Below are 27,549 nucleotides of genomic sequence, written 5' to 3'. Positions count from 1 at the left end.
AAAGTAATAATATGGTTATCTAGATCTAGATCTACAAAACAAAATATTTTTTATCTAGAGTGAGTAGAGATTTTTAGTCTCTCTAGATCTAGATCTAGATCTAATTAATAAAATCAAATTAAATTAGCATAATTAATAAAAAAAAATATTTGAAAATTATTATTTAGATCTATTAACTAGATCTAGATCTATAGAGTAGACCTAGAGTCTAGTTTCCATAGAATCTTTAAAAAAAAAATTATATCGTAGGTCGCCCTTAGTTACATTTTTTTATCATTATTTAGGTAAAGATGGCAGCCTCCACCAAGGTCTTGAAATTGAAAACAGTAGTTTCTCATGGAAAACAGTGTTGTAGTAAAATATTTATAAGGAATGTAAGTTGATGTATCTAGATCTAAGTCTAGATCTAGACTTTGTAAGAAACTCGGTACTCATGAAGGTTAGCCTTATGTAGTATGTAGTATTTTTCACGACGGAGTTCTTGTGACAGTCACAGTTGTCCCATCCTGACCAAAACAAAAAATGATGAAAATCTTTAACTTTAAATTAATATCTTTAATCTTAGATATAGATCTAGAATTAAAAAATAGATCTACAGTAACTTACGTTTATCGAACAAGTTAAGCTCATTCGCCGACATTTTTTATGTTTGAATTTGTGTATCTCCGTAAAAATTAGACCTAGAAAAAAACTGATTGTATCTGTGAACTCCTCATCCATTTTTCTTAAAAAGTAGACATGTTTTATTCTATTACTACTCATAGTTAAACTTATATTTGATGTTAAAATGGGTCAGGTTGATGATTTCAAAAGCTTAAATTATCGAACACTTTTTTAGCTTTATCTTATCTTATCGAACATATTAAGAACTTATCGAACACACGAGAAGTATGGTGTTTTAAAAGTGTTATAATCTTAAAATTTTGTGAAAAGTATGGTGTTTCAAAAGTGTTATAATCTATAATTTTTTTTATTTATATCATTTTCTTTTTACGCCATGTCAAGAAAGACAGATTTTTAGTCATTTTCAAATGGTCCACATCAAAGGAATCTATCACTGATCAGCTCTGCTTAGAAACTGACGGTGCTAAGCCCAGTAACGCATTACCGTAGTACTTATTTAGGTCTAAGCTATTTTGAGACATAAGGCCATTAATAAATTAAATCCAGATATTATTTATTTGAGGGAGAGCCTAATAAGCTTTGGTAGCCAATAGATAATCCCGCCCTCCCCAAGTCATTGCAGGACACAACAGTTTAATTGGTTGACCTAAAAACGAAACATACGGTACGCGGCCCTAACTAGCCGCCGATCTAGCACGCTCAGTGTATGTAACAGCCCAAAAGTCAGTGCTAGATATTTTTCGATCTGGCGGGGAGGGGGGGGGGTGCTGAAAAGCTATGGTAGCTTGCAAGCTGTGTTACCTATAGATGTAGATAAATCCGCCCTCCCTAAACCACCTGGTTAACCAAAAAAAAAAACGTATTTTAGAGCACGCTTAGTATTTGTCACACACACACACAAACAACATATCTATATATACTACGTATCTATCATGCCTAGTGTTTGTGACCTAATTAGCGGCTTGACCGTAGGTACTCGACTGATGGCTCCTCCCCCTTTCCCCTCAACATTGTTCTTACTACAACTTGAACAATGTTTTGGGGCTGTGTTGATGGCCTGGTTTACACCTGTGTGTTACGCTATCACTGACCTTTTTTTTTTTGTTGTGTGTTAGTCTGGTGGCTGCGTTTGGATTGAGTCTTGAAATTTACGTTGTTACTTTGCACTGAAAAAGTGTGAATGTTGGAGAGTGGAAGCGCGGGTAAGGGGGTGTAGGCAGAATAGGAGAGTGGTTAAATGCGTTATTGTTATTATTTTGTGTATTTGTGATGTTTCAAAGGAGTGTCTTTGTAGCGCATTATGAGCTTTATCATACTTTATGGCAAATATTTTATAGACTCGGCGCCACACGTCTAGATCGAGAAGCACAACTGACTCTATGTATTTGAGGCTGACGTCACATTCTAATGGTCGATCAATTATTGATGATCTCTGGATACAGTGTCTTGACTGTTTCTCTCCCCCACCCCCCGACCTTTTTTTTTTTTTACCTGCCCAAGACATTTTTATTTCAAAATACCATATCTGCATTCTATACCTCCCCCTTTGCCTTTCGTTTTATTAATATCTCTTCACATCAAGCACATGCGCTAGGTATTGGTATTTATAACACATAATTCAGAAGTTAATAGAATCTGGCAAATTCAGAAGTTAATAGAATTTGGGGCATCTGAAAAAGAAACAACAACTGAATACATTCCACAACTGAATACATTCCACTCCTTTGTGGTTGGCCATAGGTGCCATTTGCATCAAGCTATAATATATAATATATGTGTCATAAAATCAAGCTTTTAAAATGGGTACAATTAGTGCATATCGATGTAAATCTATTTACTTAAAAAATATAGCACATTTACGGTAAACCACAAATAGCTGATACAAATTGTAACATATGATTAATTTATATCTGTACTTTGCATTACATTATTTTAAAAAATAACAATTAAAAAATATATAATTTAAATATTTTGTCTTCTTTGGGTTATATCCCTTTGATGTTTATTTTTAACATTAAAATGGCGTTCGATATCTTACGAAGCTGAGATTGCTTATATAAAAACTGCTATTATCGAACACCCCCTTTTTAAACCTCAATTTTCATGTTTAGGTAACAAAGGACACTTTCAAATAAATAGTTGTAAATATTTCTCAGCCTAATTAGAAGCGTATTATATAGTTTTTTTGAGCTGAAGCGTCATTAGCATTAAAAAATACCCTTAACCCGAGACTCACTCCACTCTTCCCAAGAGTTCAAAAAATGTGAAATTTTTATACCAATATTACCAATGCACTTTGAATATAAGTAAAAAAATGATCCTCGGGTGAAAATGAAACTAATTATAACTTAACTATCAAGAAATGGACGATGCACAATAAGAATGGACTAGTTTCTTTATAATCATCGAAATAAAGGAGAATTTTTAAAAATACAATGGGGTGTTCGATAAGTACCTTAAAACGAAGGTGTTCGATAGATGTAAGTTACTCTAGATTCGAATACTTAATTATTAATATAAATAGATCTCTAAATCTTATTAACTTTTTTTTTCTCCTCGATGAGTCGATCTCATCTCAATCTGATCACATTGAAGAAATTTCCTAAGGCTAAGGATCTTATCTTATTATATTATATAATTATATAGTAGCGATGTTACAATTTCCGCCGACACGCCCCATATTTTTTGCCAAAAAAGTGTTTCGTTTTTTTTTCCGGCAAATTATTATACGTCTCAAAGGCGCACTTTGTTAATCCACTTAATGAATACTTCTTTGTAAGAGAGTTATAATTTTTGATGTAACAATAAAAATGGCGATCGGGAATCGATTTTGGCTTAGCCATGTGGAGAAAAAGGTCATTAATTTATTAATTGAAAATTACGTTAAATTTTCATGTGTACGGTTTTAAAAGGTCGGGATTCCCACGCATTTTTTATATAGAATTGTAGTGCATTTTTTGCGCTAAATTACCATGGTTTTGGTTCTTTATTACGTGGAACACTTTGATTACAATAAATTTTTTAGTCCATGAGTGAAGCCTTGACAATTCACTCGTAATTTTAGGGTAGCCATTTTGAAAAGCCACCGACAAAATCGTGGTCACGTGACTTGTTTGGCACACTTTGATTGGCTATGATCAAAGTTTTTGGCATGAAAAACTTTGGTTGTGAGATTCACAAGACTTTCTAAATATTATATTAACATACATGATCTAGATCTATAATTAATACAAGTTACTATTTTTTTTATCACAAAATAAGTATCTATCTAAGTCTAGATCTAGTTATTAGTAGATCTCTAGACTATAGGGGGTTAGTCAGTAGTTTATTGTTACATACTGAACTAAAGAAGTAGAGTCTAGGTCTAGTGACTCAGCCTAGTCCCTTCTGACTTCTCAGTTCTGTTCTACTAAGTTACTAAGTCTAAGTTCTAGTCATTCTAGATCTGATCAGTAGATGATCTACTGACTACTGATCTAGTCTACTAGTACTATTACTAATAGTGATACCATCTTGATCTCTTTTGTTTATATTTTTAGGTCTACCTACTGTAGGCTACTTTTGAGTTACCTAACTACTAAACTAGTTAAACTAAAACTAGTCGAGTTCTGGATCTAGACCTAATCTAATGTAGACTTGATTCTATATTTTTAAAAAAAAACATCAACTATCTTAATAATCTTATAATTAATAATATTTATTAATCTTAGTTTCTAGATCCAGTTATTTTATGGTTATTGAGTTTACTTTTAAGTCTAAGTCTTAGTAGTTAATTTAATAATTAATTCATCAACCGTATCACATTTTTTTACTTAGTTGACTCAAACTTAGTAACAAATATAATAAAATATCTAAATCTAATTATAAGTCAGTCTGAAAGGAAAACATGCCTAAGCACACACAAGCCAAAATAAACCAAAATTCTATTATCCATAAGCATCTTACAGAGTTGTACAATGATCTGCCTAATCCTGGATCTGGTGATTCAAGTCGATTATGTCTAAATGGTCATGTGTTATATATTTACCTCCAAAATAGTTCTTCTACTATTACTGCAGAAGCAATAAGTTCCAGATTTGGACTACAAATAAAATCCCAAAAAGTGGACCATTTAATTGGCTTAATGCAAAAATTTAAGAAAAAGATTGGTAAGAATTTACCTCAGTTCAAAGAACTATGTAGTAAAGTATTTGCTCATGTACCAACTGCGACTGTTCCTGAACCAACAATGACAAGTAAACCAGCTGTTGAACTATGTGCTACAGAAGAACCATTAACTTCTACTTTATCATTAAGTTCAACTGATGCCAAACCTGATGAGCTGATTATAAGTGGACAACATTCTAAGGAAACTGTTACGGATTCATTTGTTCTGTCATCTGAATTAATTTATGAAACTGATGATAAACAGAATTATAACCTGAGACAAGAGGAATGTACTCCTAGGAAGAAGAAATAAAAAAAAAGAATTTTTTATTTGTCGCAGTCCAGGATTAAAGATAAAGAGCAATACAAAAAAAATCTTGCTGGCTATAAAGCCAAAGTGAAGCATTTACCAAACTTAGTTAGAGTGTTGAAGCAATCTATAAAGAGGACGAACTCAACAATTACTCTACTCAGGCAAGAACTGAAAAATGCCAAGAGACTATCTGGAAAGGATGCTTATTTAAAAATGAAAAGTTTGTATACCAGAGAAAGACAAAAAACTAGAGAATTGTTGAGCAAATCCAAAGATACTTCATATCTACTAAAACAACTGGAAGAGAAGAATGAAAGAATTCGACAACTGGAACATGACTATTTACTTTTAGAGGAAAAAATGTAATGAAGAAAAACAACTCATTGCCAAGAAAGACAAAAAAACCTACAGCAGTGCAATGCGCCTTCTTGTTTATGAGGCTATAGATAGTGAAGTTTCAACAGGTTACATTCCTACTATTATTGCAAATTATGCTAAGCTTATGGGAATCATAGCTGGCTCTATACCTCAGAGGAGTTCTGCAGAGGAAATGGAGAGAGAATTAGGTGTGATTGCACAATATCAAGCAGCAGATGTAGCAATGTCAACACAAAACTTAACCCTTGGATTTGATGCCACTACACAGGAAGATGTTCATGTCAATGCCATTCATATTACAACGAAAAATTATTGTTATGTTCTTGCACTGGATGCATTAAGTGGTGGGATGGCAGAAGATTACGAGCAGCATATTACTTCCGCAGTTGATGACTTAGTTGATGACTTAGCACACCTCTACGCTGAATACAAGAAGCTAGATTATGAATCCTGTAGAGAGACAATAATTAATAACATCTCAAACACAAAGCAGTCAACCATGCGACAATAAGAAGAGTGTGTGATATATGGCAGAAACCTTTGAATGAGCTGAAATGTAATCTTCACCCCCTGGACACTATTGCAAGTAGATGCAAAGCTGAATTAAAAACATTGGAGACTAAGAAAGGATATTTATATGGGAAAGAATGTATGGCAGCAAATTTAGTTCTACAAATTAATAAACTGCGCTTCATCAACAGTAAAGGAGACCCAAAAGGATTTGTGTGTTTTCTGATTAAAAATAATTTACCTAAAGGACTTATACCTCGCTATAGAGGCAACAGATTGCACATTTTATTTCATATTTGTGGATTATTCATACACCATGACACCATCCTGTTAGATTTTCTAAGAAATTACAGTCTCACCTGTGGAGGATTACAATCAGCTGTAGAGAAAGATTTTTGTGATGAGACAGCAAAAAAACAAATGTGTGCCTTAGGAATGGTAGGTAAACTTCTAACAGCCCCATGGTTAAAGCTATTTTACATCCCAAAAACAGAAAGGATGGCTTATTTTAAAGCAATAGAATTCATCAAAGATGCCCTGGAGCGTATTAAGAAATCTGTTGCTCATCCTTTGTTGTTATTTTCCATGAAGCTAGACTTTTTCAACAATGCTATGGATGCTGAGGATCCTGTTTGGAATTCATTGATTGTGTTTTCACCTAAAGATGAGGAACTTGAAAATATTGTTACGACCCTATTTGCGGCGCAAAAGGGTTAACTACAGGCTCAGCTGACACACACGTGAATCACTCATGTCAGCGGGGCCATGGACAAGGGACAGTACTATGATTACACGATTACACGCAAATATGACCAATGTTATGGTCATGTGATCGAAAGCCTGCGTGTACGAGGACACAGTGTGTAGGAAAGCGGCAGTTCAAGACCGGAGAGCGTCGAGACCGGGACTGTTAGTCGGCCATGAAGTCGGTCCTGGTTGAGTCCTCATGTGTTGATGTGCAAGTCCAGAAAGAGAGACAGTAGAGTTTTGTACGGTGATGTACAGAGTGACATTTTAGTTGTTGATGTGTTTGATGCCAATTTCTAGTATTGGCTGTTATCTACTTATTCACTCATTATTAAAGCACCCGATATTGTGGAGCTCTTGTTGTCAAGTTCTTGATGTGTTGATGTGTTGTGTTGAGTTTTAGCAGTGTTTACGGAAGGCCTGATGATTAGGAGAGAGAGAAACGTAACACTGGTGTCAGAAGTGGGATTTCCTATGGCTTCTGTAAAACTGCTAGATGAACTGAATCTGAAAGAACTGAAACAAGAGCTGAAATGGCGAGGACTGAAGTACTACGAAAGGAACAACGAAACTCTTAAAGAACGTCTCCGGCAAGCCCTAGTGGATGAAGAGGAAGATCCGAACACGTACCTCTTTGAACTCAAACCCGATGTTGTAGAGCTCTTAATCACCTTTCAAGAGCAGATGTTGGCTGGCTTTCAGAATGTGATCAATGGTGACTCGCAGAAAGAAACAGGTGAAGAAACAAGAGAAGAGACCGAGACCAATAGTTCAACCAACGCTTTTGCTACAGACGTCCATGACGTGAGTGCCTCCATCAGCCAGATAGAACAAGACAACGTCGTGTCTTACCTCAAGCCTGTAGCTGAGGACATTAAAGACATCTGTCAATCTGTCAGTGCTGATGAGAGGAACTCGAATCCTGGTGGCTGCATCCAGCTGTTTGGCAAGAACTTTGTGTGTCGAGCTTTGCAGGGAGAACGCCAACTCCAAGGAACCCATCGGCAAGGTCTGCACCCAACAGACGTTTGTCCAGCTGACGAGACCAGAGTGAGAAGCCCTGGTGATGGTGAAGTAAGTGAACTGGAGCCTGATGCTGAAGATGAGGGACCTTCGCAAGTGGAGTGCTGCCAACTTGCTCCACTAGTTTGCCCTCCGGGCAAGCCTGAAGATGATGTTAGCCACAATGTCCCCTCCTGTGAACCTGAAACCCAAACCCCAAGTCTTTCTCTTCAAAGCCCTATGAAGAGACCTGTTAGACCAACGATCTTGGTGACCCCAGTCCTGACATCTTATCCCTCCCCATGTGCTGGCTGGCTGCCTTCAGTAGTGAGCGACCGAAGAAGGCGATGGTTGCTGAATCCAAAGTGGATGGCGATGCAACCACGACGTCTGTGCAACCAGGTGAAGGTCAACTGGAGTAGGAGAAAGAGACATACGCAGAATACAAAGCAGATGGCTCCATCGGGATGGCAATATAAGCCCATTGTCGCCCCCACCGATAGACCTCCTCCTGCATCGATTCACCTCCACTGCCTATGTCGTGTGATAGATTTTGTCCGGGACGGACAAATCTGAGAAGGGGGCAGTGTTACGACCCTATTTGCGGCGCAAAAGGGTTAACTACAGGCTCAGCTGACACACACGTGAATCACTCATGTCAGCGGGGCCATGGACAAGGGACAGTACTATGATTACACGATTACACGCAAATATGACCAATGTTATGGTCATGTGATCGAAAGCCTGCGTGTACGAGGACACAGTGTGTAGGAAAGCGGCAGTTCAAGACCGGAGAGCGTCGAGACCGGGACTGTTAGTCGGCCATGAAGTCGGTCCTGGTTGAGTCCTCATGTGTTGATGTGCAAGTCCAGAAAGAGAGACAGTAGAGTTTTGTACGGTGATGTACAGAGTGACATTTTAGTTGTTGATGTGTTTGATGCCAATTTCTAGTATTGGCTGTTATCTACTTATTCACTCATTATTAAAGCACCCGATATTGTGGAGCTCTTGTTGTCAAGTTCTTGATGTGTTGATGTGTTGTGTTGAGTTTTAGCAGTGTTTACGGAAGGCCTGATGATTAGGAGAGAGAGAAACGTAACAATATGTTGAAATTGTGTTTAATTGGAGTGGCAGAAGTTATTGAAAAACAATATGTGAATTTATTTGATATTATTCCAAATGAGGACATTGAAAATCAAACTGAGACTTGTAGACCACACAATATGGATAGTGAGGAATTGATGGGAATGTTTAGTGCAGCAAAGGCAAAATCTCCTAATGCCACTATGTGTATTTCTTCTAAAATTTGTGCTAAAAAAAACAAAACAATGAAGTACTTATATTCTATGACGGATCCAGACAGAGATAGCATTATATCATGGGCCATTGGAGCTGCACGTAGTAAGAGGAAAGGAAACATTTAAAAATTTGGAACTTCTAAAGGAGATGCAACGCAGGTCAGAAGAATAGAAACAAAAAAAAGAGGATAAAAAAAGGAAGGATGTTGAGAAAATGTTGAAAAATATTGCATTAAATAAACAAGTAATCAAAGCAACATTTCCTGAGATGACTGATACATCTGTGGATCAAATTTATGATTTACTTGCTGGCAAAGCATCTGGCAGACGTATATGTCATACATGGCATGACAAAGGACCTGTCATTTACTTAGGATGGATAGAACGCCTGAAAAAAAATGATCCTGAAAAATATGTTGTGGCTTATTGGAAAGAGGAAGATGATGATAGCTTAGCAGAAGACTATGATATTTCCAAACTCTCACTAGCATGTGATGTTGTTTTTAAGGACCTAATAATGTCTTAAATGTAAATACTTGTAAATACTTTAAAAATACTGAAATATTACCAGTGCCACCAGCACTTTGTATATATATTCTCAATTTTAAGTTTATATTTAAATTATTTTTTTATTTATGAATATGTGCCAAGGTCACATTTAAATTTTGAAAAATTATTTTGCCTAATTGATTCCAACTAATAATGTTTACATGTAATTATTGGCACTTTTTTTTTAAATTAGTGGGTCTTATCAAACATCATTAAACTAAGAATAAAAAAAAAATTCATGCACTGAAATTCTGATTCTAAAGTAATAAAAATAGTTTAAAATGAAAGATTGATGTCATATAATTCTATAAAGAACATGTTTAAAAAGTCTTAAAATTTGAATAAAAAAAATTAAATAGTAAGAAAGATATGCATGCTTTAATAACAGAATATCAAAATCGGAAACCAAAAATACAAAGATAAAGAAGGACAAAAAATTAATTTAAACAAAAAATCATATCTTCTCTTCTATTTGAAATAAAAACATTTTTTTTTTTGGTTTAATTAACTGGAGAACAAGCTCTTTTCAATAATATCAATTTTTATTATCAATTATAAAACAATATAAACATAAAAAAATATTTTGTCGAAGTATTTACGTCTAAAAAGTGTATTATTTAAAGGAATTTTTAAAAAATAATAATAATTTAAACATAAAATAATTTATTTACAATAAATAGATATTAATTTTATGCACACTCTAAGCTTTAATTTGATATATAATGTTAGTCTACAAGTAGAAAACTTGCGTAAATGTACGCGTTTTTCTTTTTCGTATCATTTTGTCACAACGTTCCATTAACCTTAATGTAAAGCCAAAATGCGTTTAAAAAAAAACATTTTTTTTTAACCGTAGGTCCTACAACAATAATGTATATATCATTAGAAAGCTCTTATCATGTGCTTTAATGGTATATTAATTAATTTAAAAAAAAATAAATTTTCAAAATTTTATAACATCCCTATATATAGATCTATACTCTATACAGACGTTACTTCAAAGAATATGTTTTTTGTCTGTGTTACTGGTTTTGCCATGAATAAGATAAGTGGAATTAATTTGGTTATTTGTTTTAGTTTTTTTGTTACTCTTAATAACTGACATTTTTCTGGGTGGAAAGACATGCTCCAATTTGATTCCCATTTCTGTAATTTATCTAATATTCTCATTGTAAAATTTCTGTATCTCTTGTGTTGTTTTTATTGTTCTATATATTATGAAATTTTCTGCGAATAATCTGACTTTTGTTCCTGAACTAATGCAATTTGATAAATCGTTTATATGTAAATTAAAAATAGTAGTGGACCTAAGACTGTTCCTTGAGGTACGCTTGAGTTTACTGTTATTGGTGTTGATTTAGAGCCATTTATTATTTATTACAGTTTGTTCTCTCCCTATCAGAAAATCTTTAATCCACTGATGCAATGGACCATCAATGCCAAAATATTTTAATTTTATAAGCAAACTGTGGTGGTGAACTTTGTCAAAAGCTTTGGAAAAATCTAGTAACATAGCATCTCTATTTGCTCACTGTTATCTAAACCTTTTGAAAAATCATCAATTATTCCTATTAGTTTGTTTCACATGATCTATATTTCCTAAAGCCATGTTGGTATGGAGTAAGGACATTATGTTTGTCTATGTGGTTTATGATGTTGCTACATATTTTGTGTTCTAGGATTTTACATGTGATGCTGGTAAATACAAGTGATACTGGTCTGTAATTTCCTGGTTCTGTTTTTTCTCCTTTTTTAGATAGAGGGGTGACATTAGTTTCTTTCCAGTCCCTTGATACTCTGCCCTGGTTAAGAGATGCCTGAAAAAGTATTTTGAACACTGGTGCTAGCTCATTGCTTAGTTCTTTGAGTAATGTAGCTGGAATACCATCAGGTCCAGATGCTTTATTAGGTTTGATGTTGGCTAATAGTTTTTGGATTCCCTTTTCTTGTACTTCTATAAGTATCTTGGTTCTACTTGGTTCAAATTAAGTAATATGTGTTTGTCTCCTCGGGCTGAATGCTGATGCAAAGTATTTGTTTAGGATGTTAGATACTTCTTAAATGTGTTGTGGTGACTGTGACAGGTTGGGGAATGTGATGGGTGTTTGGCGCGTTTTATGTCTAGGGGATAATTATTTTTAAAGCTACCACCCAACAACCCGTCAGCATATAAATCGGGAGCAGGCACGCAACGAGACAAGCAATGAAAGAGAGATACAAAGTTAAAAATGAAAAATATTTATTTACATAAATATTTACATAAAAGAATAAAAAGGGGGAGGGTTTGCATCTATCTCTAATTGATACTAATTTAGATCATCACTCTTGCACTTAATAAGAGAGTATGTCACTTTGTCTTCTGAACTTAGCTGGTTGTCCTGCTTGGGTCGCAGCTGGCTGTGTCCTGGCTTGAGGTTCTGCAGCTGGAGGTGGCGCTCTAGCGGGTAGAGGGACGCCGGTGATAAAGTTCTTGTGGAGTCTCAATCCAAAGTTCTGATATCTGTAGTGGGTACAGTAGGGCGGGTGGCCGGCTACCATGGGCACAAGGTTACTGCTGGCAGAGCTGATCTGCCGTGGGCAGCGTAGTTAACAGAGTAAGTCCAGTGAGTTGCAGAGGTTTGGCGTAGCTATGACGTCTCGCACAGATCTGGATCTATAGGGACGTCGCACCTAATAAGTTGACAGGTGGGCTGTCGAATAGGCGGGCAAGGCCGATAGCGCCAAGTAGTAGAGTTGAGTAGATCCACGTAGGCAGTAGAGGATACTCAATAGCAAGTGGGCAAGTGATCCGATAAATAGGCAAGTGCAGTGCTGAATAGCACTAAGCACAGAGGCAATAGGTGATTCTCAATAGCAAATAGGCAGACACCTGAGGGAGGCTGCGGATAAATAAAGACAAGTTAGGACATGTCTCTCATGCATCTTATCGATGCCCTCGACTGAGGTGCATTCGTCAGATTGGTAAAATTGCTTTAGAGCACAATAAGGAGATGATGACAAATGGGATTGGGAAAATAGATGGCTGATAATAGCAATATAAAAATATACATAAAAGGGGAAATAATAATATAAAATGTACATATAAGGGGAAATAATAAGCTCAAATAAACAACACAAGTTGGAAGAGAGAAAGGGGGGGGGGAATGGGCGATGGTCAGCGACCATGACAGTTTGTTTACACACGACCGTCGGCCGAGAACAATGGAGCGCGCTTGAATGGAGAGGGTGTCTGTTCAAGGGGCGCAACTTTCATTAGAGTAAAATGAGTAAAGGGGAGATAATTCATATATCTTCTCTAAGCGCAGTATTAGTGCGCTTAGTAAAATTATCACGGTTGTCAGCCGAGATAAAGGAAATAAAATAAGATGTACAAATATATACATGGTTGCATCAACAATCAATTGAGCAACGTAGCATTAACAGATTAATGCAATACATAAATAAATACCTATGTCATGTTTATGTTTTCTACTTATGACAGTGAGAAATACACAATGCACTAATTAATGTAAATAAAATAATAAAATACACATGATAATCTCCAGTGAGAAATATGCACAAAGTAACTAAGATGGAACTTGTGATTAAGTTCGGCTTACCACCAGGTATTCCTCTAGGAGTAAGAAGAAATAATATAGTCCAGACTCGATTGACAGCGATAGAGAAATAAGAGGGTCTGGTTTGATTTAATTTATCTTATATATAGGCCTGGAAAATGTGGGCGGAAACAGGAAATGTCCTAGGCCAAGAATTATCCTACACGTGGGTGAATTAGACTTGAGATGGGAGTCGCACCTTGGAGCGTCGAGAGGCGCTTTGACTCGAGTAATCTCCTAGATCAAAGAGAGACGTGGGAGAAGGGGGGGGAGAGTGACTTGCATTCCACACAAGGTGGTGTCCACTGCGGCTGTCAGACATCCTGCTGGTAAGATCAAAGAGACTGTGTGTATCTTTGCCCCGGTCAAGGGAAGATAAATTGAAAGACGTGGCCTAGCTATCTCCAATGTGGTCAACTAAGTCTAGCCTGGAGAGGAAAAGGTGGTGCGGGTGAAGAATTTGGGGGTAGGATGGGGAAATAACTAAAATAAAATAAATAAATAATGAATAATAATAATTAATGCTGTGATAAATTTGAGTGACTCTGACAGCGAGCTTTTGACTTGTCACAGTGACTATAATTCACCTGTCAATTAATGTGTGTTAGGGAGAGCATTATTATTATAATTTGGGCTATTCCTTACTTTGGAGAATGCAAAATAAATTTATAAATATTCCAGTCAAAGTAACTAAAAAATTAATTATTTCTTAACCCACCTAGCAAAACATGGCAATCAGCTACAACTAATGGGCCATAAAAGAGTACATATATATATGTGTAAGGGGTCAAGCTGAATTGTGCAATGGGATTCTAAATCAGACTGCTCTATGATAGGTGCAAAGCAAAAGTATTTCGCCCTTAATAGGCTATCTTGAAAAATGTCCATTAGGACAGGGCCAGCCTTGGATAATTGGAGGCCCTAGGCGAAGTGAATTTGATGGACCCAAATGAAATAGAATAATGTAATTAAAAAAAAACAGCGATAAAATAATTATGTCTACATTACATTTTTTTGTACGGTGCACAGTTGCAGCACAGAGGCTTATAAATGAGTTTGCATTATAAAATTGACCTTTTTATTATTATTTTTCTTTTTTTATAAATACTTTAATTCAGGCTTCATGGACCACCTTCTTTAAAAAGCCAAAAGAGGAAATTGAAGCTATGCCTAGAAAAATTAAACCATTTGATGGACCATCTACAACCTCTAGACTTCAATCTCTAAAAAAGAAAACGTGAGTAATATCTTATATATAAATGTTAGTCGAAAAAAATACGAAAATTAAACTCTTACTACTTACGTTGAAAAATAATTTTTTTTACTGATGCAGGGGTGAAAATATAATAAACATCCTAAATTTATGTTTATTGTATTTTTTCATAGTACTTTCAGTGTTCATAGAAAAACTAAGCCATTTTCCCCATCAAATACGCACCTTTAAATTTGAGATTATTTTATTTGCAATTTTGACCCAATGTTGTTTTTTTAAGTTGACATATATAAAAAAAAAGTACAAGATAATACTTTTTTTACACTATTTCGACTATTTTTGTGTTTAGCTTTCAATAGTTATCCATGGCACATAACTTGCTTTTGTAGACATTGTATAAAACCAATCAATTTTTTTAGTCTGTTAAAACTGGGACAGATTCCATGTTTTTATAAAGCTGGCCACAGCTGTAACTTAACTTTTTTAAAATTGTCTCTAAATGACCACTAGGGTCACTTTTTCAAGATTGATTTTGCAATGTCATTGAAATGCTGACAGTTCCACTAAATAATAAAAATTTATGTGCATGTATCAATATAAAATCCTTGAACAGATGTCTGACTGATTATCCCTTATTATTCCACTTGCTGTGGACGATTGATGATAAAATATGAAAATTTAAACTGTTATTTTTTAAATTAAACCTGGAACAACTAGGCCATTTCCATGTTCTAAATCGCAGTGGTTTACTTTACCTAAAAAAAATTTATTTGCAATTTTGACCCAATATTTTTTTAAAAGCAACATTTTAAATATCTGTACAAGTTAAAAATTGTATTTTCTTCCGCTTTAATTAAGCACTTATTAACACTTTTATGGTGCATAACTTTCTTTTGTTCCAGTTTTATAAATAAATGTATGTTTATTTCTACCCAGATATAGATCTAAATCTAATTCTCTACTACATATAGATGATTGTCAGAGTGAATGTGAGGGATTATGGTTAGGGTACAAAATTGTATTTCTTTTTTGCTTTATAAACACTTACACAATTTTTTTGGTTTGTAACTTTCTTTTGTTCTAGTTTTTAAATTTACATTTTTTCTACACAGATCTAGAACTTTATCAAATTCTCCTCTAGATCTTGGTGATTGTCAGAGTGAATGTGAGGGATTATCCATACATCATTGTTATTATCAAATGTGTTATTACAAAGAACATGGAACATCTGTATGAAAGCATATTTGTGTGGAGAAAATTACTACAATTTGAATTGTAAAGACTGTAGTTTATAATAATGTGTAGATCAATTTAGAACAACTAGATCTAGATCTACAAGTAGGTCTTTATTCTAGAAAAAATCAAACATCCTGAAAATTGTCACAATGAATATAACAGACTTTTAAAGTGTGTTTGTGTTTTTTTTATTGGTGTTTAATATTGTTAGTGGAGATTTTCTGATATGGATATAACAAACTGTAATAAGAAATGGCTCTAAATCAACACCAATAACAGTAAACTCAGGTGTACTGCAAGGAACAATCTTAGGTCCATTACTATTTCTAATTAACATAAATAATTTACCAAATGCATTAGTTCAGGAACAAAAGTCACATTATTTGCAGCCAATTGCATAATATAATACTAATAATATATAGAACAATAAAAAGAACACAAGATAAAGAATTAGATGAATTACAAAAATGGAAATTAAATCGGGGCATGTCTTTCACCTAGAAAAAATGTCAATCATTTCTTTTAGTGTTTAAAAGAAAGCTTTAATATGATTAGCTTTAAATATCACTTTATGTGTCTGAATCTGAATTATTTGTATCAATACATTTGCATTAATATTTTTTGTATATTTGACAGAGTCAGTTGTAGTGTTAGGGGTTACAATCCTCCAGCTGATGTTGAGGCTAAAATTCTATCAATTGCAGCAACAATTATTGGTTTTCAGGTTGACATGAGTTACCAGCTAAATGATAGGCTGATTAAATTTAAGGTAACATTCTAGAATTTTCATTTCAATGCCATATCTTAATTATTTTTTTTAGACACATATTATTCATATTATATATGTAAAAGCAAACTTAAAAAAAAAAAAAACTTGACATTCTCATGTTGTTTAAGACAGACTAAAACAAACACCTTGAAATAAAAAAAAGTTCTTGACACTTTGTATGACAATACCTTTTTTCCCATTTTTTTTTTTATTTAGCTGCTAACAAAACTGATGGAAGAGTTTGATCACATCATCCCTAACACTGAGTTGTGTGACTTGAACACACTAGCAAATGTTGTCAGTTATTTTGACACACCTGTCAGAGACACTACCTCATTTGATGACTTGGCACGACAGAAGCTGCCCAAGAATTTACACATTCAATTGGAGCCATTAAGATTTGACCCAGAAACAGACACATTTTTTGATGGGAAAACAGCCTTTCCTAATCGCCCAACGATAGTTTCCAGTTTAAAGTACAGTAAAAAGTACAAAGGTCACTCTGGAGAATCTAGAAATGCCCGCAGTCTCACAAACTTTGAAGAACAGAAACAATTATTTGAAGATGCTGAGAAATTAAATTATACTGTGAAGAGTTCTTAATATTTTCTATTTATACAATTAAAATGATGTGACTAAATCTAAATCATTTTATCTTTGTGTTTATCTTAAACCAAATGTAATAGTACAGACAATACATTTATTCTCTACACTTATACTTAATAATAATATCTTTATTATCCTTGTGGAAATTTGTCAATTACAATTGTGCATTACATATAACAAAACATTATAACAATAGCAATCAAAGTATATGTTATCAAAATATACACTAGTACCGGTATCACACTTTCACTCAAACATCACGTGATGGATTGTATATAACAAGAACAAGAGTTCTGTTCAAGTGTCTGCTTTTGTGATGGTATTTTTTATGTTTTCTTTTAAGCTTTCTCAAGAATATTTTTATTGAATGCTTGCCAATAAGTTGAGTTTGTGGACAGTGACCTTACTAACTGCAATAGAATTTTATTAAGTTTCTATTTTTTAAATGCTCAGATGATGTTAAAACTCAATATACTGCAGATGTGAGCATAGTAAAACATTTTTCTTAATCTTTGTTTGTTTTTGTGTGATATAATCTGTGTTTGCAGTGAAATTTATTGACTAAAACAATACCAAGGTACTTAAAATTTTGGGCCATTTCATTGTTCACTTCAGTACAGAAATACTGCTTTCTTTTCTTGATTATCATTTCCTTGTTTTTTGTTGTTGTTTGTTTTTCATTAAATTTAAAAAAATTATTATTACACTTAGCTTTCAATGTTTATTTCTCTGAAATAATCATTTAAGGTTGAGCTTTCTGAGAGCAAGGCAAGTAGTCAATTGTAGGGTTAAGGAACAAAAAGGACTATCCAATTAAAAAATCATTAGTGTACGGTATGAAATGTACCACAATGGGGATGTCATAGACTGAAAGGGGAATTTAACTTCAAGGGTCTTCAAAGATTGAAATTGTTAGTGTCAAAACAACAGTAGAAACCATTGATTTTTGTCGTCTCCCCCCCCCCCCCCCCAAATGAAGATTCTTTTTAGTTTTTGACCTTTGTCAATGATACTCCACACCTGATTCATAATACTTGAATCCTCTAGTTTGGTTAAGTAATTTTTCCTTACTTCTTCAAGTGCAGATTAAATTGTGCTTTTTTCTATCTTGTTTCTTACCAGTCGTAAAAGCCCTTTTCTTCTTATTATTTCTCTTGTTACTAGCATGCATATTCAATTCAAATAAAAGAACTTAGCTTAGTATTCATTTTCCTGTTCATTTCAAAATTTCATTCACTAAATATTTCATTAAAATAATTGAATGGTCAAAAGAGACTAATGCATTAAAATAATTGAATGGTCAAGAGACTAATGCTTAGTGGTAAATGAAATGTAGTTGACCAAATTGAACACACAAAATAAAAACATATCAAGGAATGTAAGAAAGTTGGCAAAGCTATACTAATATGAAAATGCTGTTCAATTGAGTCAAGTCAGTGTTTTATTAATTTATATGTATCTTTCTTGTAATAATACAATTTTAAATGTTTCTTATGCTACAAATATTTTTTTTAAATTTATTTGAAATACCAGGCATTAAGGAAACAACAGATATTTCTATATTCTTTTGATTCCTTCTCTTTTTCTCAAAATGTCAAATAACCTGCACATATTAAATGAAATTTGTTTTTATCATTGCATTAAGAATATACTTAAATTCACTTTTTATTGTGAAGAGTAAGTAATGATTCGTGAACTACCATCATAAATCAGCAAAATCAAACTTCTTGCTAAATCCAAGCTAAAATAGTGAATAGTGAAACTATAGATTCTGTAAGGTGTGGTGGCTGAGCGGTAATGTGCTTGGCTTCCAAACTGGGGGTCCCTGGTTTGAATCCTGGTGAAGACTGGGATTTTTAATTTCAGAATCTATAGGCACCTCTGAGTCCACCCAGATCTAATGGGCACCTGACCTTTACATCTTATGGCCTATAGACCACAAGGTCTGAAAGGAGAACTTTACTTTCATAGATTCTGTCATTTATTTTATTATTTCAAAGGTTAATATGAATCTGACAGTAGAGTTTGTCCAGTTTAAATTGTTCAGCAGCACACAAAACAACGTTTGAATGCTATCCAGTTCCTAATGTAGGATCAATATTTCTTTTAAATAGTTAGCTTAAGGCAATGTCTGAAGTGATTATAAAAAAAAAAGATTTCTGATGGCATTCATACTTATGCTCGCATTAATAAAAAAAAATTTTGATTGAATAGTAAATACTTATTAAGTTTAAATTTGGTTTATTTTGTTGAACAAATAATTAACCCTAAAACTGCTACACTACATATTCTGAAATACATAAAGAAGCATTCGTGCCACCAAATCCAAAAGAATTTGTTAATGCTATTCGAGGGTTAAATTTAGAATTCCATGTAATATTGCTTCCTAGTACATAGTTCAAATCACAACCAGTCATTGGAGTTTGTAGATTTAGTGTCGCTGGGACTGTTCCTGTGTAAACTGACATGACAGTAAAAGCAGCCTCTATGCTTCCTGCAGCACCCAAGAGATGACCTGTTGCTCCTTTAGTAGAGTTGACCAGAATATTAGAGCTATGGTTTTTAAAAAGACTTTGTATTGCACGGCTTTCAACTGAGTCCCCTAGAGGTGTTGAGGTAGCATGACAGTTGATGTGCTCTATTTGTTCAGGCTTTAGATGACTATCTCTCAATGCAGCTTCCATGCATCTTTGAGCTCCTCTCCCATCTTCAGGGGGAGCAGTGATGTGTTTGGCATCTGATGATAAACCGTATCCTAGGATCTCAGCATATATATGAGCATTTCTTTGTCTGGCATGGTCAAGCTCCTCTAGGACCAACAATGCAGCACCTTCTGACATAACAAAACCATCTCTAGCTTTATCAAAAGGTCTAGACGACACTTGGGGGGTAGCATTGAAATTGGTGCTCAATGCTCGCATCCGTGCAAAGCCAGCCATGGCAAGGGGAGTGACTGATGATTCACAGCCACCAGCAACTATTACATCTGCATCACCATTGCGGATAAATCGAAAAGCATCACCAATGGAATGAAGTCCAGTTGTGCAAGCTGTTGATACACTATGATTAGGACCCTGAAACAAGATAATTTATCTTGTTATAATTTGTCAAAAATAATTTGTAGACAAAAAAAAATTAATTTATTTTATCATAAGTCCGTGAAGTTGTGGTGAACGTGGTATAAACGCAAACTGCTTCAATAAAGTGAATAAATAACTGAAGGGAATAAACTTTTTTTTTGCTGACATTTAGAAAAAGATTTGCAATCTTGATTTTCATTTTTCCAAAATGTAGAAAGCAACTACAATCCCTAGAACTGAGATAAGACTTGCTAACAATTTATATGATAAATAATAATTATAATAATATCATCACTGATTATTAATAATAAAAACTCTTCACAAAGTATGACAGTTATACAACAGCTAAAAAAGGTGTTTAACTCTTTCTGTCCTAATTAGTGTTTTGTTTTCTTTTCACCCAAAATGTTTTCAACTGTTTAAAATTCAATCATGAATAGTTTCCTTTTTTAAAAAATCCAGATTTTTTTCCCTTTTCAACATGTTCTTACTAAAATGATGTTTTTTAAAGAGTGGGGCTTTTTATTTTCTTTAGATTGAAGTTCGGGATTGTAATGACATGGGAAAATGAGCACAAGACAATTATTAAATATATGATAAATAAAGTTGTGTGAAAATATTGAAACATTGTAAAAAAATAATCTTTATTAATTTGGATAATAATATATTTCCTACATCTAGTCTAGAGCTAGTTGACTTGTCCACAGTCTGTCAGTTTTCTTTTATCTGATGGTAGTGATATGGATAAATAGCTCAAGATTTCCATTTCATGTGTTATAAATGTGTTTTATAGGCCTACATAATTAAAACAAATATATGAATAACTTATCATATAAATACTTGTATTTAAATAAAATATTACATCTAGATCCAATGAGACTTTTCCATAGTTGGTGAGTTTTCATTTTTATTTTCATAATCCAAATTTAAATCAATTTTTGGTTCTTTACCTAATATAATATTTTCTGATAAAAAGCAAAAAAGTTATTGAAGTTTAATCATAATAGGGTAGCGAATTATAAATGAGCAAAATGAATGATTCCTTTGTAACATGAAAAATAAATATGGAGAGAGTTAAAAATAAAAAGAAATAAAATATTCCATATCAGTACTTTTAAAAACATAGATCAGAGTGCCGAAATAATGAAACAAAATATTTAAAATGAAATATAGTTGATATATTAAATTATATTGGGTATGGTTACTAAGTGGCAAGGTGTCTGGCTTCCAAACTGAGGAATCTTGAATTCACATGAAAACTGGGATTTTGAACTACTGGATTTTTAGGATGCTTATAAGTCCACAAAACTTAAATGCATGCCAGTTTGTCATTGTGCTGCCCACATGATACCCTTGCTAATTATGGGTTATAGAAACAAATGATCATTACATTATCTATCTCCATAGCTAGCAAGGTCTGAAAGGGATAACTTTACTTACTAATTTGATACAGGTAAGAAAAATAAAATGAAAAACAAATAAACATAATAATTAATAAGAGGAATTTAATAAAGAAACATTATATCTAAGAGACATACTTTGAAGCCATAAGCCAAACTAACATGAGCAGCAGCCATATTTATTAGTATTCTAGGAATAAACCAAGGAGATATTTTACGGTAATGAAACTGACGTTGAAGTTCTCCTGCATTCACAACTTCTTCTAAAGGTATCATTCCTGTGCCAATACAAACACCTGTAGAAAATGCAAAAATATAGCCATTGAATAACATCAAGCCTCATAGAAAATAAACTTTCTGATGTGCTTCATAACAAGCTTAGTTTAATTTATTTAAATAAGTGGAAACAATAATTACAAAGTGATTTCTCAACTGTATCCATAAAAACAAAATAAGCAGAATATTGACAAAGTTGAAAGTCTTGATATCTTGCCTAAATGTCTTCATTTTAGTAACAGTTAACATTAAATCAAATCAATAGCCCTATTGAAACATAAGTTTCAACTTGATATGAAATGAATTGGTTCATTGTGACAAGAATGTAGCACAGGAGTTATTACATTTATTTTGTGCCTTTACTAAGAGATAACTTTACTCATATGATGTGTGACTGATTTTTAAGGTTTTGTCTCGTCTTCTAGGATAACATTAGAGCAATTGGAGAGAACCTTCACAAAGTAATTCAAGAGATGGTAGCCTGTCTGTTTCATATTAAAACACTTAAGTTTTGCAAACTTCTCAACCTTAAATCTTTAAGAATAAACTAGATGCTATCTTGCCCTGTATAATCACTGGATCAGTGATATGGTACTCTTATAAGACTGCACTTTGTGATGGCCTGCCCACTTTTAGAACTTGCCCAATAAAACTCGCCTCTGAGATGGCAAGGAAAGCTTGAACATTTTTACAATTGAAATTCAGTTTAAATATAGAAAACTACTTTTTACAACTAGGCATCTATTTCATTGATTTAGGGAAGGACAACAGTACAAAACTTGTATCAGCAAAACAAATTCTAAAAAAGGCTACAATAATTCTTATCATTTTTAAAAACCTGTTCTTTCTTTATCATTATCCTGAACTGGTTTCCATTTGGCCATGGTCAGGGCCTCTTCAGCAGCACGTAAACAATACTGAGTCATTTGTGTCACAGCTCTGCCATCAATAGTTGGAAGTCCAGTGAGATTAAACTCACCCGGATTGTTCCCATGTCGCACCAGTCCAACTACTTTACTTGGAATTTGTTCAAAAGCTAAAGAGAAGAAAAAAATATTGAAAACATGCTGTACTTAATGACAGAGTATTACACTATTTAATTATTCCCCTATCTTTTATTTAAAGCCTACTTATAGTTTCACAGCACTGCAATTATATTATTATCATCAGGCTCACTTACCTTCTCCTTTAATGTTAGTAATTCCTGATGTTCCTGATAGCAATTGGTCCCAAACAAAATGCATGCCAGTTCCCAAACAAGAAACAACCCCTAATCCAGTGACAACAACTCGACGACTTTGATGTATAGAACTACACATTCTTTTCAGTTTCCTTTGAAACAATGGAAGGTTCAGTTGTTTTTTTCTACAAAGGAAAGGAATAGAAAAGTCAACATCCGCAAATCTTTATTGTCATAAATTATGATACAAGAGTGAAAAATACAAACACATTAAGCTTATAAAAAAGATTTGTTTAGGCCGGCTAAAATTGTATCACAACTATAGTAATGAAGCGTGTGATTAAGTTAAATATTATAAAGGATAAAAACATTAATATTTTTATCACTAGAGAGTGTAAATTGCATGAAATGTAAAGAACAAAGGAAAAAAAAAAAGAATCAGGTCCATTTTTTTAAATAATTGCCCACTATGTTTAAAGGTTTACTGGCCTGCAACTGTTTTCAGTCAGCTGAATTATACTACCACATGGATGGGAAAGGGGTGGCCAATAGTGTTATGACTTTTCTCATCTTTACAAGCCTGTGGTGGTAAATAATTCTCAGAAATGACTTTGATCTTATTTAATTGTAAAAAAAAAAATAACAGATACAGAATATTATAAAATTACACACAGATTTATTATTGTAAGTCTAGATCAGTGATGCCCAACATAAATCAACCTGCAAGCCATTTTAATTTCCGACACTGGTGTCGCAGGCCACATAAAGGAAAGGTACAAAAACTAAATGAAATAGACCTGAAACTATTTGATTAGAACCCTGTGGATCTAGTACTTAATTCATTAATGGGATATTATTATACCTACATTCATTAATGGGATATTATTATCTTTTTCTTTTTATGCGTCAGAAAATGGTTTCATTTCTCTACTAAAAATATGAGCAACAGTGTAGCTAGTCTTACCAACGACTCATTTTCTTGTCTCTTTTTGGTAAATATTTACATTAACCTTCCAATTTCTAGATGTAGTTTAACAATCTTTTCATTCGAATGATGTCAAATTTGTTTTATAATGCTGTTTATATGCTATTATTTTTTTTAAACAGTCACACTTTATTTACAACTCAATTATGTTGGCTTTTACTTTTTTTGGTAGATTCTACATTAACAATCCCATTTCTTAAATGCGCAAATGTTAAAGGTCATGGTATCAATCAATCTGAGAAAAATTGAGTAGATCATGAGACATTTTCTAACCTTTTTTAGGAGGGGGGGGGGGGGAGGGGGAGTAGCGGGTTTTCTACACTTTGTGTCCGCATTTCGCCGGACCGAATCTGGTCCGTGGGCTGTATTTTGGGCATCAATGGTCTAGATCTATTACAAATTTAATTACATGACTGATCCAAGCTAATGGATACACTAATTGATACCGGTACACTTAATATAAGCTTTTCTTTAAAAAAAAAGGATTTTTTTGTATTTTGTTTTTTACTTGATACTTAGGCAGCACAATATAAGAAAGTGCTGACATATCAATAAAAGCATACACAATTTAGATAATTAACTAGTTGTTTTTACACATTTTATGTTGTTTCTCCACAAAAATAGGACTCCCCCCATGTCTCTTAAAAGTAACCAGGGTTACAATTGTAATACTTTTTCCTAGTGCTTGTTTCTGAACTGTCTCTGAATTTTAGCACCACCGCCATTTTTATGACCTGTATTGACTGCTGTTGTGCTCCAATGAAGACTTTAAACTCATGTGAGTTCTAACAGCTGCAGAGGCATTCAAGACACTTAAAAATACTTTAATAACAAGGTCTTCTTTTGATAACTTCCAATGTTTGTTTACACTAAGGAAAATGTTGTGTCTTTTCCTTTTGTGACAGTCTCTATTGTTACTACACTAATAGTCTCTAACCAAAACTTGATGTAATTTCCTGTCTAACCATAGCAACTTTTTTCAACAACACAGATACAGAGACACATCAAATGCAATACCGGTATCAAGAAAATAAATATTTAAAAAAAACTCAAAAGGTGATAAAAAACTGGCCAGTACAAGAGATCTAAATAGTAGGTTACATTCGTACAAAGCCTACATCAGTTAATGAAAGATACTTATGAAACCTCACCTATATTTTTGCTATTGTCTTTAAACTTGTGACTTTCATTTACTTGCTTTACACATTACAGAAACTGAAGATCTCTTTAGTTTTATTAGTCTTTAGTAGAATAGTCATTATCATGATCAAACTATATTGTCAGATAAATTAAATAATTAGATTTGTCAATAATATGACTTATATATGTGATAGATAGATCGAAATTGTTATCTAGAGATTTTTATCTAGATTCTATCTGTCTAGAACTAGATTTATAATTTACACATGATGTCAGTGGTCACAGTATCAAAATAATTTTTCTTTATGAATGAGAATGTGAGTACTTGAAGTACTTCACAAAAGCTTCATGACAATTGGAACAAAGACAATTGGTTCTATAACAATTTGATCCTGACAAATGGTTCACAGATAATTGGTCAACAGACATTTATTCAGAGACAACCAGCTCACAAAAAAGTGGATTCCACAACAAATGGCTTGCTGACATTTTGATCACAGGAGGTCAGAACAATTTAATTGTTACTGTGTTCATTGTTTGTTTTTTTTAAGTTGATAGTAACAGATTTAGTTCAAATCCTATAATTTGTGTACTTTCTTTGTATTGAATACAAGGGACTAGCATTATAATACATTTGAATTACCAGTATTTTTGTTTCTTCTATTATTTATTCAAACTTATTCTCCAAGGGTTTTAAATTGCTACTGTGGGACAGGACTGCATCAGTGAGCAAAATAAAGAAAACATGTATAATTATACAATCTATCCTTGAAACAATATTTTTGATATAAAACTGGAAATGAGGGGAATGACTTAAATGGACGAATTAGACAGACCATTTCTTTTGAATGTACTTACTAACTTGCATCTATGTTCTATGTTCGATCTTCCTTTACTTAAGTCTACTACATGATTATCTATGTTTAAAAACTGGTCCAGATGTTTGTATTTTTATTTTTTATACATAATTTAAATAACTATTCTATCACGTGTTATTATAGGTTCTTTTATAGGCTCTTTTAGGTCTTTTAGGCATTTGTCATGAGTAATACTTTTATTCCGTTTCTACAGTCATCTGGAAAATATAGAGCTCGAAGCAATTTAATAAAACTTTACTGACCACGGAATCATTCTTTTAGGTTTTTCTCAAAGAGATTTCCTTTATAAATAGTGAATTGAAAAAGATTTTTTTCAATTAGAATCGACCACCAGATCTAGAGTAATGTCTACATCTATAAGTTTAATTTTATTTTTAGCATTACAACGATAGTAACTTGAACCAATTGTTTGTTATATAGGTTTTGGAAGTTTCTTCAAAAATGAAGATAATTATGTCCTACCCCAGAAGTCCTTCAAAACAGCTGGCATAATTCAAATCAAACTTAGGACCATGGCAAAGACAGTTTTGAGTGCAAAGATCTACCAAATGACCAGCAGGCAGCCACCAATTCAATATAATATTGAATTATGAATATTTTCTTTTCTTATTTCTCTGACCTTGAGCAATTTGTTGTGGGAGCCATTTCATTTTCTGTAAGACATTTGTTGGGGAAACTATTTGTCTGGTCCTGGTGAATTAAGTCATTGTAAGCTGTTGAGTAAACATTTCAGAGTTGTCAGTGATTGAGTGAGTGAAGTGTGAACAAGCTGACATTGTAATTGAGAATGACAGCAACATTCATTAAATCAATTTGAATCATTGCAACTGTTCAATGATTAAAAATAATAAAATAATAGCCACTCATTTTTTTTTATTTTAAAAGCCAAATTAAGGTGCCAACTGAGGCAGAGAGATCTAAACTTTTCGATCTATTAAAATATTAAATATAGTCTTAAAATCTAGATCTAATTAAATTATTAATTATAACATGTTGATCATTTTCCAAAAAAAATATAATTTCATAACTTCTAGTTTGAAATAGCCTGTCTGAACTAAACAAAAGCATCATTTGCATAAATAGATCTATCATCATATAATATCCTATCTTATAAAATACAGACGTTACTTCAAAATAGAAGATGATTACGACTATGCATTCTATGCAAGTCCCTAGGTCAATCTTAGTCATGCACGTTAATCAATTTAACTTAAATTCTGCAAAGTCATCTGTTTTCCTGGCTGACTCAGGCAAACCATTCCATAGTCTAATAGCCGTTTCAGTGTTGGTCATGTCCTCCGGATGGAGGACGATCATATCCAGAAAGACATCCTTTATTGGCAACTCATGATGTGGATGTATTCAAAAGGGACCTCAAAGCAGTGGGAATTAGTGTGGGCTATTGGAAAGACATAGTATAGCCCTAGATCACACTATTTGTACAGAGAAAGTGACAAAGAAAGCTGATCACTTAAACGAATGCCTTATTTTCCTGTGCTACACGTATCGGTAGTCGAGAATGTCTCTACCCAGAATAGGGATCTATAATTATAATCACATGAAAAAGTGCTCTACGAGATGAACCATAATCATTCTATGTTTGTGTTTAATAATTAGAATATG

General features: G+C 33.5%; 2 protein-coding genes across 16 annotated transcripts in view; one reads left to right on the top strand and one right to left on the bottom strand.

Annotated features, from left to right (window-relative positions):
- Nucleotides 1–224: 224 nt before the first annotated feature.
- LOC106063369 (39S ribosomal protein L50, mitochondrial-like) lies at nt 225–17,496 on the top strand. The gene is made up of 4 exons (XM_056006514.1): nt 225–374; nt 14,282–14,400; nt 16,249–16,381; nt 16,598–17,496. Exons 1-4 carry the CDS (start codon nt 291–293, stop codon nt 16,982–16,984), a joined length of 723 nt encoding a protein of 240 aa, XP_055862489.1. The 5' UTR covers nt 225–290; the 3' UTR covers nt 16,985–17,496.
- The window catches only part of LOC106063362 (3-oxoacyl-[acyl-carrier-protein] synthase, mitochondrial-like), a 45,941-nt gene continuing 34,096 nt past the window's right edge, over nt 15,705–27,549 (bottom strand). For 4 of the 15 annotated variants that reach the window (XM_056006501.1, XM_056006496.1, XM_056006499.1 and 1 more), the window contains exons 2-6: nt 26,546–26,639; nt 22,924–23,108; nt 22,582–22,779; nt 21,606–21,763; nt 15,705–20,061 (exon numbers count right to left, since the gene is read on the bottom strand). In XM_056006501.1, coding sequence (XP_055862476.1) covers nt 19,264–20,061; nt 21,606–21,763; nt 22,582–22,779; nt 22,924–23,108; nt 26,546–26,571 — 1,365 coding nt within the window. In that variant the 5' untranslated portion in view covers nt 26,572–26,639 and the 3' untranslated portion in view covers nt 15,705–19,263. Of the gene's footprint in view, nt 20,062–21,605; nt 21,764–22,581; nt 22,780–22,923; nt 23,109–23,412; nt 23,504–24,642; nt 25,006–25,059; nt 25,181–26,388; nt 26,942–27,054; nt 27,476–27,549 lie in introns of those variants that run through there. The other 11 variants (XM_056006509.1, XM_056006508.1, XM_056006506.1 and 8 more) reach the window with 10 other exon arrangements.

Source organism: Biomphalaria glabrata, chromosome 12 (genome assembly GCF_947242115.1).
Source record: "Biomphalaria glabrata chromosome 12, xgBioGlab47.1, whole genome shotgun sequence".
In the NCBI taxonomy this organism is placed as follows: Eukaryota; Metazoa; Mollusca; class Gastropoda; family Planorbidae; genus Biomphalaria; species Biomphalaria glabrata.
This window is presented reverse-complemented; position numbering and strand designations above follow the sequence as displayed.

Bases quoted from the DNA above. Each gene is read 5' to 3' on its own strand.
- LOC106063369 (XM_056006514.1), top strand. From the start codon at position 291: ATGGCAGCCTCCACCAAGGTCTTGAAATTGAAAACAGTAGTTTCTCAT. The intron at 14,401-16,248 runs GTGAGTAATATC...TATATTTGACAG, and splicing joins CAATCTCTAAAAAAGAAAAC to AGTCAGTTGTAGTGTTAGGG. The intron at 16,382-16,597 runs GTAACATTCTAG...TTTTTTATTTAG, and splicing joins ATAGGCTGATTAAATTTAAG to CTGCTAACAAAACTGATGGA.